We start from the raw sequence: 16,384 nt of genomic DNA on the forward strand, positions 1-16,384 counted from the left end.
AGATACTAAGCAGGTTTTCAGTAAAGTCCACTATGAAGCTCTGGGTTACTGGCAGAGTCTGGCCTAACTCAGTAAATACTATCTGATTATTCTGGGTGGTCTGGGACTTTGTGAAACCCTTCAAGTGTATTGTTATCTCATGTAATCCCCACCAGAACAACCACATGAGTCACTACTATCATTAATCCTATTCAGATAAAATGGATAGAAAAATTGTCCAAAACCACACAACTCCTTAGTGCGGAGCTAGGTTTGAATCCAGGCAGCCTGACTGCAGAGACCAGGTACTTAACCACTACACTACAGCTGTCTTAGTAACTCTCATCTACTAAGAAATAAACATAAAATAAAATTTTACCAATTCTGTTTGGAAAGTATGCCTATTCTGAGTTGGGAGAAGTCAGGCTGACTCTTAAACTCAGGGTGTAGTCTGCCAGAAATTCCTCACTAATCAGAATTGTGCTAAAGGCATAACTTTTTTGCTGCCACTGGCCAGACAACCTCACTTAAGATCATCCTTTTACACAAATGAAGTTCACAGGTAATATTTGTTTTTAATTTGCTGCTTTCATTGAAAATGTGTTTTCCAACAATCTTCTGAACATTTATTTGCTCAATTCATTCCAACCTCTATCTCTGCATTCTGGACTTGGCAAAAGTGCCAGGCTTTACCCTTCTGTCTTTTTTTTTTTTTTTTTTTTCATTTTTCTGAAGCTGGAAACAGGGAGAGACTGTCAGACAGACTCCCGCATGCGCCCGACCGGGATCCACCCAGCACGCCCACCAGGGGCGACACTCTGCCCACCAGGGGGCGATGCTCTGCCCCTCCACGGGGTCGCTCTGCCGCGACCAGAGCCACTCTAGCACCTGGGGCAGAGGCCACAGAGCCATCCCCAGCGCCCGGGCCATCTTTGCTCCAATGGCACCTTGGCTGCGGGAGGGGAAGAGAGAGACAGAGAGGGAAAGCGCGGCGGAGGGGTGGAGAAGCAAATGGGCGCTTCTCCTGTGTGCCCTGGCCGGGAATCGAACCCGGGTCCTCCGCACACTAGGCCAACGCTCTACCGCTGAGCCAACCGGCCAGGGCTACCCTTCTGTCTTGAAGCTTTCCTGACACCAAGATTTCCTGGAGGCTGTGCCCATTTCCTAGCTCATGCATGACAGTCTCTCCAATCTGCAAATGGGCCCTCCCTGTTAGTCCAGCAACTTCCTAAGCATGGAGTACAGACAATCAAAGGAGATCTCACCAGTGGACTAATCTGGCTTCCTGACAATTTCTTATTCAGGCAATTTAAGGATAAATGCAGTAAAGAAAATAAGAGAGAAAAAGAAGAGAAAAAAATCAATTTTGTTGCTTCTATGCCAATGTTTCAAAAGTATCAAGAAATTTGAGATAAAATATGTTCTGCCACCAACTTCAATGATGTAGGGTAGGTCACGGCATGGAACCATGACATTCAATTTCTTCATTTGGAAAAATAAGGGGAATAAACTACATTAGTGGTTTTCCAAATATTTTCAACATACTATACAGAACCCTAACACACTACGTAGGTAAGAATGAACCCTAACATACCATACAGAAAAAAATAAACCCTAATCTGTACAGATAACAGGGGAATTAATCAGGCTGTAAGGAGGTGATGACTTCTGATGTCTACCTACGGGGCAATCCGCTTCCTTCCACATATACACTTCTAAAGGCCCTTCAAAGTCAAGACTTTTTAGAGTAGTTTGAAACCCATTAAAAAATCATTAAAATTCTCAACCCAAAATAGTGATGATGACAGTGATTTCAGGTGGTTCTTGAAGCTTCTAAGGTGTACCCATCACTGGGCCAAGAGTTCCATGTTTTATTTCATCACTTTTCAGAATGATGATCTCATTTTAAATACTGAGGAAGCTGAAACTTAGATTTAATCTCTTCGAAGATATACAACTAGTAATAGTGTTGTAAATCAAACCCAGATTTTCTGAGGTCAACTTGTCCTACTTGTAACTATTGTATATACCAGGGGTCAGGAACCTATGGCTCACGAGCCAGATGTGGCTCTTTTGATGGCTACATCTGGCTCACAGACAAATCTTTAATAAAAAAAAAATGTTAAAAATATAAAACATTCTCATGTATTACAATCCATTCATTTCCTACCGCTCATGTTCATGGTTGCGGTGGCTGGAGCCAATCACAGCTGTCCTCCGGGACAACACCAAATTTTTATTGGATAATACGTAACATACACGGGTCGTTGTATGGCTCTCACAGAATTACATTTTAAAATATGTGGCGTTCATGGCTCTCTCAGCCAAAAAGTTTCCCGACCCCTGGTGTATACAGTTTAAAAGACAGTGAATAAAGGAGTAAAAATGGATTTTGGGGAATGTTTTGTGAACTTTAATTGCCTATGCTGTGTCTAATACAATGTTAATATCTGATTTACTTATACTATAGAGATACCATGGAGATGTGTATGAACCCTAATCAAAGTCACAGAGTGTCAAGCATTGATGTAAATAAAATGGATGCCTCATTTATAGATAATTCCATCTATGTAATTCTACAACTGACTTGATGTTGCCCTAGATTACCAATATATAACTAACCTCAAATTCTATTAGAGTAAAATAAAACACACTTATTAAAAATACAAAGAAATCTATGTCAAGGCAGAAAAACTACATTTTCACGTGTTGTTATACAAACAGGTAAACTTTTCTTTCAGTGATTAGTGTCAACATTTCTATATCAGCCATTTGAAAAAATAAAGGTTTTTCTCCAAGAAAATCAGAATGGCTTCTTTGGCTGCCTTCCTTATCTCTCGTTAATCTTTTATTTCTTTGAGATGACCAGACAGTGCCCTGGAAAGGGGAACGAGAACACAGAGCCGGCAGTGACTAAGGGGAAGGAAAAGACACTATTCAAGTGAGGAAAACACTGCACAGAACATAAAGTCTACTGAGAGGAAATCTGACTGTGGTCAGTTATGTCATATCTGAAATACATTGTATAATAGAAAATACTTACAAATATGTCAAAATAAGAAGAGTAGAAGTCATACCACACCACCTCCTTCTCTAATGTGTTCTTAATGCCTCCATTCACCTAGGTAGGAGAGAGAGAAGTGAAAATGAAGAGAGATTTACATGTGAAAGGAATACAAAAGAGCATACAAGTAAGGTTACAATACATTTTTCTGCCTGTCTTCTCAGAATCCAGAAATGCTAAAATATAGAAGGACCCTCATACTTCTAATAGAAAAATGCTAAATAACATTTAGCACTTAATTTTGAATTCACTCAAAAAATATAAATGTATAATAAAAAACAATGACATTTTTGCAGTTCATAGTTTGGCAAACTAAAATTTTAAATGAATAAAAAGTCTTCAAACTTTATGTGAAAAGAGAAAACAAATCTTTAGCCCAAACTTAAAAGCTTATGAACAGAGAGAGACAAGATGGCGCTGGAGTAGGCGGACATACCAACATCTACGTCCCAGAACCAAAGTGGATTACAAACTAATTTTAAGAACTATCATCTGGAAAAACCAACATTGGACTAAACTAAGAGAACTCTTCAACCAAGGAACACCGAAGAAGCCACACCGAGACTGGTAGGAAAAATGGAAACGTGGAGAGGGCTGCCCAGCTCCCCGAAGCGAACGGCAGCAGGGAGAGACTCGCGTGGCAGGAAGTGAGTTTTGCAGAGAGGGGAAAGGGTCCTGAGCCCCAGGAACAAAGCCCCAGCCTGCAGCCCCAGAGCCCAGAAGAGGTGTAAGGACAGTATTTAGCTGGAAACAAGTCAGGATACTGTTTATGAGAAAGAGTCTGATTTCTCAGACCCAGGATCCTTCTTAAAGAAACCGTGCAGAACATCTCTCTCACAACCACTCACCTGGGGCTCCTGGGGACGGGGGGAGAGAGGAGAGGACCAGAGTAACAGGAAGAGAGTGTAATCTAGGAGGCACAGGGAGAAATATTTTGGGAGATAGCCACCCTAACCCCTGGGACAAGTCAGTCACTCCCCAAAGCTGAAGTGAATATTTCCCCCGGAAACAGCAATACCAGCAAAGGGAAGCAGGAGAGCAGCCAAACAAGCTCCCCCGCGGCACTCAGAGCAGAGTCGCATAGAAGGAGGGAGCTTTTGGCTCTACAGTAGTAAGTCTTAGGGTCCGAGCTGCAACGCCCCCACCCCGCGGCTGAGGGCGCGCCGGAGGGCAGGCGGCAGCAGGAGACAAAAGCACGGTTCTGCTGGCAGGGGTGGAAGCCAGCTGGCCACCACTGGGCTCAGGTGTGAGCTCAATCTTGGCCGGCTGGGGAGAAGGGGGCATGCAAAAGTGGTCAAGCTCAGTTGCTGGCAGCCTGTAATCCAGCCTGTGGGAGAAGGGCGGGAACCCCAAAAAGGGTGGAGACCAGCCCCTGAGCAAGGGCACAGGAGCACAGCCTTACCCCGCCCATGCAACCCAGGCTTGGTCTGACTTGGTAGCTGGCTCCTCCCGTAGGGGTGGAGCCAAAAGCCCAGAAGAGGCGGAGTTCCGCTACTGAGCTGAGCTTGGGCACGCAGTCCTGCCCCGCGGTAGAGCCAAGGCTAGCAGCCGTTCCTCGAGTGGGCTCCTCCTACAAGGGCAGGGTGAAAGCCCGGAAACAGGCAGAGACCCGCAGCTGAGCAAAGGTGCTCACCAGTGCCCTCAGGACTGAGCATAACGTCACACACAAGGGCAAGGCAAAGGCCAAGGCCACCAATGCTTGTGCACCCGAGTGCGTGATCACATCCACTCCCGTGAAGAGAAAATGTGGAGACAGAGAAATACAACACAAATAAACCAAGAGAAATCCCCAGAAAAGGACCTAAGTGAATCAGATATAACCAAATTACCAGATGCAGAGTTTAAAATGACGATTGTTAGGATGCTCAAGATATTAGAACAACCATAGATGGCCATTATGAAAACCTAAATAAAGAGATAAATATAAAAAAGGACATTGAAATAATAAAAAAGAATCAGTCAGAAATGACAAATATAATATCTGAAATAAAGAATACAATGGAAGGAATTAAAAGCAGGATGGATGAAGAAGAGAATCGAATCAGCGAGTTAGAGGACACAATAAAGGCAAGGAAGCAGAGCAGAATAAAGAAAAGAGACTCAAAAAGTCTGAGAAAACTCTAAGAGAGCTCTGTGACAACATGAAGAGAAATAACATCCGCATCATAGGGGTTCCTGAAGAAGAAGAGAAAGAACAAGGGATAGAGACTTTGTTCAAACATATCATAGCGGAAAACTTCCCCCAATTAAGGCAGGAAAATATTTCACATGTTCAGGAAGCACAGAGAACTCCATTAAGGAGAAACCCAAAGAAACCAACACCAAGACACATCATAATTAAAATACCAAAGCCAAATGATAAAGAGAAAATATTAAAAGCTGCTAGAGAAAAAAAGACTACCACCTACAAAGGAGCCCCCATAAGGATGATTTCTGACTTCTCAACAGAAACACTTGAGGCCAGAAGGGAATGGCAAGAAATATTCAAAGTAATGCAGAACAAGAACCTACAAACAAGACTACTTTATCCAGCAAGACTATCATTTAAAATTGAAGGAGAAATAAAAAGCTTTACAGACAAAAAAAAACTCAAGGAATTCACTGCAACCAAACCAAGGCTGCAAGAAATGCTAAGGGACCTGTTGTAAACAGATCAAAGGAAAAAAAGAATATAGCAAAAGAGGAATACAGTTTTAAAGAAAAAAAAATGGCAATAAACAATTACATATCAGTAATAACCTTAAATGTTAATGGATTAAATGATCCAATCAAGAGACATAGGGTAGCTGCGTGGATAAGAAAACAGGACCCATACATATGCTGTCTACAAGAGACACACCTTAAATCAAAAGATGCACACAGACTGAAGATAAAAGGATGGAAAAAAATATTTCACGCAAATGGAAATGAAAAAAAAGCTGGGGTAGCAATACTTATATCAGACAAAATGGACTTTAAAACAAAGACCATAGTTAGAGATAAAGAAGGTCACTACATAATGATAAAGGGAGAAATCCAAAAGGAAGATATATGCAGCCCCATGTTTATTGCAGCATTGTTCACAGTGGCCAGGACATGGAAACAACCAAAAAGCCCATCAATAGATGACTGGATAAAGAAGATGTGGCACATATACACTATGGAATACTACTCAGCCATAAGAAATGATGACATCGGAACATTTACAGCAAAATGGTGGGATCTTGATAACATGATACGAAGCGAAATAAGTAAATCAGAAAAAAACAGGAACTGTATTATTCCATACGTAGGTGGGACATAATACTGAAACTAAGAGACATTGACAAGAGTGTGGTGGTTACGGGGGGGGAGGGGGAATGGGAGAGGGATAGGGGGTGGGGAGGGGCACAAAGAAAACAAGATAGAAGGTGACAGAGGACAATCTGACTTTGGGTGGTGGGTATGCAACATAATTGAACGACAAGATAACCTAGACTTGTTATCTTTGAATATATGTATCCTGATTTATTGATGTCACCCCATTAAAAAAATAAAATTATAAAAAAAAAAAAAAAAAAAAAAAAAGAAATATCTACGCACCTAATATAGGAGCACCTAAATATATAAAGCAGACTTTGATGGACTTAAAGGGCGAGATCAACAGCAATACTATAATAGTGGGGGATTTCAATACCCCATTAACATCATTAGATAGATCCTCAAGAAAGAAAATTAACAAAGAAACAGCAGACTTAAAGGACATATTAGATCAACTCGATTTAATAGATATCTTCAGAACCTTTCACCCTAAAACAGCAGAATATACATTCTTTTCAAGCGCCCATGGTACATTCTCTAGAATAGACCACATGTTAGGGCACAAAAGCGGACTCAACAAATATAAGAAGATTGAAATCATATCGAGCACTTTCTCTGATCACAATGGCATTAAACTAGAAATCAACCACAATAGAAAAATTGAAAAACATTCAAACACTTGGAAACTAAATAGCATGTTATTAAATAATGAGTGGGTTAACATTGAGATCCAAGAAGAAATTAAAAAATTCCTAGAAACAAACGATAATGAGCATACATCAACTCAAAATTTATGGGACACAGCAAAAACAGTCCTGAGAGGGAAGTTTATAGCATTACAGGCATATCTCAAGAAGCTAAAAAAAGCTCAAATAAACAATTTAACTCTGCATCTAAAAGAACTAGAAAAAGAACAGCAAGTAAAGCCCAGAGCTAGTAGAAGGAAGGAAATAATAAAGATCAGAGCAGAAATAAATGACATAGAGGCTAAAGAAACAATACAGAGGATCAATGAAACCAGGAGCTGGTTCTTTGAAAAGGTAAACAAGATCGATGAACCTTTAACGAGACTCACCAAGAAAAAAAGAGAGAGGGCTCAAATAAATAAAATTAGAAACGAGAGTGGAGAAATAACAACTAACACAACAGAAATACAAAATATTGTAAGAAAATACTATGAAGAACTGTACGCCAAAAAACTAGACAACCTAGATGAAATGGACAAATTCCTTGAATCATATAATCTTCCAAAAATCCATCTGGAAGAATCAGAAAACCTAAACAGACCAATTACAACAAATGAGATTGAAACAGCTATCAAAAAACTCCCAAAAAAGAAAAGTCCTGGGCCTGATGGCTTCACAAGTGAATTCTACCAAATATTCAAAGAAGAACTAACTCCTATCCTTCTCAAGCTATTTCAAAAAATTCAAGAGGAAGGAAGACTTCCAAACTCCTTTTATGAGGCGAGCATAATTCTGATTCCAAAACCAGGCAAAGACAACACAAAAAAAGAAAATTATACACCAATATCCCTGATGAACTTAGATGCAAAAATCCTCAACAAAATACTAGCAAAAAGATGCAGCAATATATGAAAAAAATCATACACCATGATCATGTGGGATTTATTCTTGGTAGGCAAGGCTGGTACAATATTCGCAAATCAATCAATGTGATTCATCACATAAACAAATGGAAGGAGAAAAACCACATGATAATTTCAATAGATGCAGAAAAAGCATTTGATAAAATCCAGCACCCATTCATGATCAAAACTCTCAGCAAAGTGGGAATATAGGGAACATACCTCAACATGATAAAGGCCATCTATGACAAACCTACAGCCAACATCATACTGAATGGGCAAAAATTAAAAACAATCCCCTTAAGATCAGGAACCAGGCAGGGGTACCCCCTTTCACCACTCTTATTCAACATAGTTCTGGAAGTCCTAGCCACAGCAATCAGACAAGAAAAAGAAATAAAAGGCATCCAAATTGGAAAAGAAGAAGTAAAAGTATCATTATTTGCAGATGATATGATATTGTATATAGAAAACCCTAAAGTCTCAGTAAAAAAACTACTAGACCTGATAAATGAATTCGGCAAGGTGGCAGGATATAAAATCAATACTCAGAAATCAGACGCATTTTTATACACTAATAATGAACTGTCAGAAAAAGGAATCAATCCCCTTTGCCATTGCAACCAAAAAACTAAAGTACCTAGGAATAAATCTAACCAAGGAGATTAAAGACTTGTACTCGGAAAATTATAAAACATTGATAAAAGAAATCAGGGAAGATATGAATAAGTGGAGGCATATACCGTGCTCATGATTAGGAAGAATAAACATCATTAAAATGTCTATATTACCCAAAGCAATTTATAAATTCAATGCAATACCAATTAAAATACCGATGACTTACTTCAAAGATATAGAACACATGTTCCAAAAATTTATATGGAACCAAAAGAGAATACAAATAGCCTCAGCAATCTTGAAAAGGAAGAATAAAGCGGGAGGTATCACACTTCCGGAAATCAAGTTATATTATAAGGCCATTGTACTCAAAACAGCATGGTACTGGCATAAGAACAGGCACATAGATCAATGGAACAGAACAGAGAACCCAGAAATAAACCCACAGCTCTATGGACAACTGATATTTGACAAGGGAGGTAAGGGAATACAATGGAGCAAAGACAGCCTCTTCAACAAATGGTGTTGGGAAAATTGGACAACTACCTGCAAAAAAATGAAACTAGACCACCAACTTACACCACTCACAAAAATAAACTCAAAATGGATAAAAGACTTAAATGTAAGCCATGAAACCATAAGCATCTTAGAAGAAAACATAGGCAGTAAGCTCTCTGACATCTCTCACAGCAATATATTTGCTGATTTGTCTCCGCAGGCAAGTGAAGTAAAAGACAGGATAAACAAATGGGACTTTATCAAACTAAAAACCTTCTGCACAGCTAAAGACAATAAGAAAAGAATAAAAAGACAAACTACACAATGGGAGAATATATTTGACATAGCGTCTGATAAGGGGTTAATAACCAAAATTTATAAAGAATTTGTAAAACTTAATACCAGGAAGACAATCCAATACAAAAATGGGAAAAAGAAATGAATAGACACTTCTCCAAAGAGGATACACAGATGGCCAATAGGCATAGGAAAAAATGTTCAACATCACTAATGATTAGAGAAATGCAAATTAAAACCACAATGAGATATCACCTCACACCAGTCAGAATGGCACTCATCAATAAAACAACACAGAATAAGTGCTAGCGAGGATGTGAAGAAAAGGGAACCCTCCTGCACTACTGGTGGGAATGCAGACTTGTGCAGTCACTGTGGAAAACAGTATGGAGATTCCTCAAGAAATTAAAAATCGAACTGCCTTTTGACCCAGCTATACCACTGATAGGAATATTCCCCAAGAACACCATAGCACTGTTTGAAAAGAAGAAATGCACCCCCATGATTATGGCAGCATTGTTCACAATAGCAAAGATCTGGAAACAGCCCAAGTGTCCATCAGAGGACGAGTGGATTAAAAAGCTTTGGTATATATACTATGGAATACTACTCAGCCATAAGAAATGATGACATAGGATCTTTTACAACAACATGGATGGGCCTTGATAACATTATACTGAGCGAAAGAAGTAAATCAGAAAAAACTAAGAACTATATGATTCCATACATAGGTGGGACATAAAGATGAAACTCAGAGACATGGACAACAGTGTTGGGGTTACAGGGTGGGGGAGGAGAGGGAGGGTGTTGAGGGAGGGGAGGGGCACAAAGATCATGGCTTTTCAGCATTTGCCATATTCCCCCTTTAATCTATAGACAGACAGCAAATATTTACTTATGCTGTTTCCACTATAAAGACTGCTGTCTTAGGGACAAATGCTGATGAACTATTTCAGCAGTTCCTCCTTCTTCAAAGACTTATATGTCAACATAGAGCTCCATGTTTCATAGGACATACTCAAGCTCACTCCATGCTCCCTGGAGCTTTAGCACAAGGGAATGCCCTTTTTCTTTCTCTCTCTCTTTTTGTTGTTGTTGTATTTTTTCTTTTATTTATTTATTTATTTTTTGTATTTTTCTGAAGATGGAAATGGGGAGGCAATCAGACAGAATCCCACATGCGCCTGACCGGGATGCGCCTGGCATGTCTACGGGGGGGGGTGGGGGGTGGGGGGGGATGCTCTGCCCATCTAGGGTGTTGCTCTGTTGCAACCAGAGTCATTCTAGCGCCTGAGGCAGAGGCCATGAGGCCATCCTTAGTGCCCGGGGTGACTTTGCTCTGGTGGAGCCTTGGCTGCGGGAGGGGAAGAGAGAGACAGAGAGGAAGGAGGGGTGGGGGTGGGGGTGGAGAAGTAGATGGGCGCTTCTTCTGTGTGCTCGGACTGGGAATCGAACCCGGGAATCCTGCACACCAGGCCAATGCTCTACCACTGAGCCAACTGGCCATGGCCTAGGAATGCCCTTGTTGATCAAGCTACCCAAAAGAAAATTATATGGAGCAACCATGACAGACCGAGCAAGTCAGTCTCATACTATTCATCACCAGAACGCTGCAGCCCTGTGTAAACAGTTTCAACTTTCCCAGGAAGCAGCACGGCAGATTCAGAAATCCTGTCCAAGGGGTCCTATACTGCCCCTTCATTTGGAGTTAACCCTCAAGGACCCTTACCAGGGCAACTTTGGCAGATGAATGTTACTCATATACCTTCATTTGGCAAACAGTCGTATGTCCACATTACAGTAGATACATATTCTGGATCTATAGTAACCTCTGTCAGAACAGGAGAGGCTGCTAAGCATGTTATAGCTCATGGTCTGTATGCATTGTTCTATTATTGGATTTCCTAAACCGGCTAAACTGAAAATGCTCCTGCATATGGAGCAAAAGCATTTACTGTATTTTGCCATGCTTACAATCTTTAAAGTTAAGGTATTATTAAAGTATACTCAGCAAACATTGTAAGGTCAATTTAAAAAAAAATTTTAAAGGGGGTAGTCATATCCTGGAACTCCTATAGGTCTACCATATCATGCTTTTTACTTAAAAAAAAAACACATTACATTTCTTTTGAATGCTGATGAACAGGAGACACCAAATCTTTTTTGCCTGCAAACTACTACCTTCTTTATTAGATCCAGCTAATAACATTGTTTTGTCTTTTTCCAAATAGCTCCAGATATATGGAAAAGATTTATATAGGCAGATGGGGAATCTCAAACCCCTCAGCGAGTTCTTCTGAGCATGGCTTTTAAGATACCTAGAGGCAGAAAAAGCCCAATAGAGATCAGGGGAACTACCAGCTTTTAGGATATACCCTTAAAGGCTCCAACGCCCCAAAGGGGTCTCATAGGATGCCATCTGGGTCCTGCTTCAATAGTGGAAAGGAAGGTCATTGAGCTAAAGCCTGCCAGGCTTACATGCCTCTGCTGTGAGGAAACAGGGACACTGGAAGGTAGGCTTCCCCCTCGCTCCTCTAAGGGAGGGTTCAGTCTCTTCCAGCCCTGCTCCAGCCACCTATGACCTAACCTTGCCCAGAATGCTGGGGTTTGCCACTGAAGGCTGAAGGTGCCCAGGGCCGTCGGCCCCATCTACGACACTGTGGACGAGCCTAGGGTATTTCTTCCAAGAAGCAGGTAAACTGATCTCATTTGCACAAGGGCCACTTAACTATGTTTTGCCTGAATAGTCAGGTTTTTTATTATTCCCTCAAAGATCTCTGTTGTGGGTGTTGATAGTCCTATTTTCTGCTGCTTTGCTTAATATATAGTGTTTCCTGTATCCCTCCTACCTCAGTGCCGCACTCATGTTTCAGGCTGGGACCTACTCCTAATTTAGAGTTCTCTTTCCCCCTTTTGCCAACTTCTATTATGAATCTACCTTTGCCACCCAGCTTAGTATATCCCAAGGTTCTCTTTACCATGCCAGTCGCAGAGCTCCAGGGATGAGCAACCTGGTCTCATTTCTCTAGGCAGAGGAGAACAGAAGCTCCATATCCACGCATGCTGCAAATGGCTTTTCCAGTCTACCTGAATCATTACCAGCTAGAAGCAGCGGTCACTGGGACTTGGACATGAGCTGCAAAGTATAGAATGGTGACAACAATTCCAGTGCCATGCGGACTTTTCCTGGATGTGGACTTTTCTGGACTCCTGCTCCCTGTGACAGCTCCTAACAGACTGAACTGTGGTTGGGTTGCTATTTCAGGGATTTGGCATGGTGATGGGGCGAACTTGGACTTGGTGAACATGTTAAGGACACTACTCTTTTATGGATTCTTGCTGTATTGGCCAAAAGTTTGCCTAAAGGCTTTTAATCACTGTAAAAAAAAAAAATAGAAGACTGGATAAAGAAGACGGGGCACATATACACAATGGTATATTATTCAGCTAGAAGAAATGATGACATCGGATCACTTACAGCAGAATGGTGGAATCTTGATAATAGTATGCGGAGTGAAATAAGTGAATCAGAAAAAAACAAGAACTGCAGGATTCCATGCATTGGTGGGACATAAAAACAAGACTAAGTGACATGGACAGGAGTGGGGTGGTTACGGGAGGTGGGGGGAGGGAAGGAGAGAGAGGGGGAGGGGGAAGGGGAGGGGGACAAAGAAAACTGGATAGAGGGTGATGGAGGACACTCTCTCTTTGGGTGATGGGTATGCAACAGAACTAAATGACAAGATAACCTGGAAATGTTTTCTTTGAATATATGTACCCTGATTTATTGATGTTACCCCATTATAATAAAAATTTATTTATTTAAAAAAAACCCAAAAAACTTATGAACATACTTTTAAAGAAGACAACTGATGTTTACCTAGGACTTCCCTTACTTTCTAATCACTCTCTAGTTTTAGATCTTGGAAGTAGATTTGACAGAACTTACTTCTAGACTGAGTATGGGGTGTAAGAATTACAAAACAAGCAAATCAATCAAGGACGAGCCTACACTTTTGGCCTGAGCATCGGGTACTGTCTACTAATGGAGGAGAAAGGGGAGAGCAGGGGTGTGTGTGTGCTGGGGAGACCATGTTAATTTAGACATCCAACTGGATATGGCAGGTAGGTCATGATATAGTGAGTAACTAACTTCTGGAAGAACTCAAAACCATGTCTTCTTAGTCTGCTCCAGAACCTGTAAGGGCAAACTATTACAGTCAGTCCAACACTTCTACAGAGCTAAGAACTGTAATAGTCTATGCTGTAATAGCAGCTTCCCTGTGCTGCCCAAGCTCCTGTCCCCTCCAAAACAGACAGACACACATAAGCACACAATCCTGCCTCAGTGATTTTGCTCGCCTTGAGCTACAAACCCTCTCCCTGTTGTTCCCACAATCTAATGTCAGTTCATCTCTCTATGCCAAATTCTACCCATCTTCCCATACCCAGGGCACAGTCCGTCTTCTCCACCTACTCCTCAGATTATTCCAACCCAATGACCTCCCCCTAATCTGGATTTCTGTTGCCGTGGGACATCATAGTTTAACTACAGAACCTAATGACAGTGGGTAATAAGATCAGAATCAGAAACAGAGGGGTAATAAATACCCAAAACACAAATATAAAAATAGTGAGAGAATAACAATCAAAACTTTCCCTCTTTCAAGTAAAACTGACTTCTATTAATAAAAAATGGCATAACCTGTCTGTAGCTGTGTTGAGTTTTGTAACTGCAAGGGGCTGCTGTATCTATCTTTCATTTGATCTTCACAGGAATTCACAAGGAAGGCAAGAATTAACTCAGCTAACTGACTGAAGAGCAAGGCCAGAGAGCTTAATGGTTTGCCTTCTAAGGCCACAAAACTGGTCATGATAGTGCTAGGTCAAACTGGAAGCATTCAGACACTTTCTAGCACATTAGTTAGAAAATAATAAAACAGGCAGTAAGCATTAATAAAGGTCTCTTTTTGAACCATACTCTCAATGGAAGCGTCCCAAGCTAAGAAGGAAAACAGCTTCCCTTCCACTGCTTTTTGGATCCCTGTCCATATCAGTCCAAGGAGCCTGGGGGAGTAGAATTTGGAGAGAAAACAAAGTCCTCAGGAGACTCAAGTCACAGTGAATTCCAGGTCCAATTCGGACAGTCAGTTTACTTAGGGGCATACTAGGAGGCCCTAGGCAGAATCAGAACCACCCCTTCAGCTGGCCCCAAGTAGCAGCTGTCCTAACTAAGGTCTCCCGAGGAAAATAAACCATGGCGGTATAAGGCTTCTCCAGGCTCGCCAGCCCCTGCACTCCCAGCTGGGTTGGTGCCAGTCAACTCCCTGGAGCAAGGAGGAGAAGTGGCCAACGTGGTTGGCATATATGAAAGCCAAGTATTTTGTGTTGCTATGATTGCATACAACAGCTGGGTCACCATATGCTTCTGAAAGCCTAAGCACCTTTATGCTCTTTCTTTCCTCTTTCAAAGACCAACACTACTGGCAATGTATGTCTGTCTCCTCAGCTAAACTTTACAACTCGTGTAGTTTCCTGTGGCTCTTGCACCATCTGAATCAGAAGCTGGTACCCTGGTACTCCGTAAATGTATAGACATTAAAAAAACAATGAGTTTGAGTGAGGAGAGATTTACAGAGAGAGACAACTAAAGAAAATGAATGGTTCAGCATGTAGTGGAAAACCCAGGTCAGGACTGACAATTCAAAAAAAATACAACTAGAAACTGAATGCTTAAAAAAAGCTTGCTAAAGGTCATATGCTCTTGTGTGATCTTTTAATTTTATAACTGGGGAACTGGGAATCAGTGGAAAAGTGAACATGAAAACACACTTTTTAATTGCTGGGACTGGTGATTTCTTCCTTTGTTAACACACTGCCTAGATATAAACAAATCGCTTCTGCTGAACAAGAACTGTGGGCAATTTCACTTCAAAGGAATAAAAAAAGCAGAGAAGAGAGAAGTGTAAAGCTGTAAAGCCCACTACAACTCTGTCCGGGGCTTCCCTCACCTAAAAGCACGCAGTGACATTAGCGGTAAGGCAATGAGTTCCTTGACTCTGTGCTCCCTTCAAACTACTGCTGTGCTTTCCTGTTAAAAAATGCATTTCTTTTCCACCTCTCATTACAAAGCTGCTAGTTTTGAAAATATATCACTCCTTAAGGATATTAATTTAAATGTTTTCTTTAATGTATATACATATAGAACACATTTGTAAAAAGAGAATAGTAAAGTACTGTCATATCACAGGCCTGTTTGGTTTTAAGTAAAAATAATTATATCTACAGTGCTAGATTAACAGAAAAAAATGTATAAACAGAAACTAAATAGTAGGTTCATGTTGCATTTTACTATGATTCTGAAACAAATGTTATTTTCTAATATAAGTATATGCTTTCATTAAGAGTTTTCTTCCTCTATTAGGATCAAATAAAAATAAATCCAATGACCCTAATTTCTAAGAGTCTAGAGTCTAAAACTAAAATTGCTGTTATGAATCAGAATATTAAAGTTTAGATTAAGATGTTGATTCTTTCTTATTATAAAAAGGCAAAATCAAAAATCATTTTCAAATAAGGATCTCAGCATCCTTTCAATTTTTTTCTATTTTAATAAATTTCTTATAAAGCATCTAGCATTATGTCTAATAAATAATGACCTCTTAATAATAAACAATAGCTAATAACTATTACTAACCAGGATTTTGCAACTATTCATTGAAAGTAAATGAACTATTGAAAATGAAGAGGCCCTGGCCATGGCCAGTTGACTCAGTGGACAGAGAGCATAGCCCAGCTGGGTTCAGTCCCTAGTCAGGATACACAAGAGAAGTGACCATTTGCTTCTCTTCCTCTCCCTCTCCTCTCTCTCTTCCCCTCTTGTAGGCAGTGGGCTTAACTGGTTCGAGTGTCGGCCCCAGGTGCTGACTATAGCTCAGTTGATTCGAGCATCAGCCCCAGGTAAGGGTTTCTGGGTGGACTCCAGTAGGGCACATGCAGGAGTCAATATCCCCTCTTCTCACTTAAAATAAAAAATGAAGGGAACAGACAAGTTTCGCTGG

At 40.7% G+C, this 16,384-nt stretch overlaps 1 protein-coding gene across 4 annotated transcripts in view; it reads right to left on the bottom strand.

Annotated features, from left to right (window-relative positions):
* STARD3NL (STARD3 N-terminal like) overlaps positions 1–16,384 on the bottom strand; it is a 64,772-nt gene that overhangs the window by 25,685 nt on the left and 22,703 nt on the right. For all 4 annotated transcript variants that reach the window (XM_066272151.1, XM_066272152.1, XM_066272153.1 and 1 more), the window contains exon 3: positions 3,023–3,100. In XM_066272151.1, coding sequence (XP_066128248.1) covers positions 3,023–3,100 — 78 coding nt within the window. The remainder of the gene's footprint in view (positions 1–3,022; positions 3,101–16,384) is intronic.

Source organism: Saccopteryx bilineata, chromosome 4 (genome assembly GCF_036850765.1).
Source record: "Saccopteryx bilineata isolate mSacBil1 chromosome 4, mSacBil1_pri_phased_curated, whole genome shotgun sequence".
Lineage (NCBI taxonomy): Eukaryota > Metazoa > Chordata > Mammalia > Chiroptera > Emballonuridae > Saccopteryx > Saccopteryx bilineata.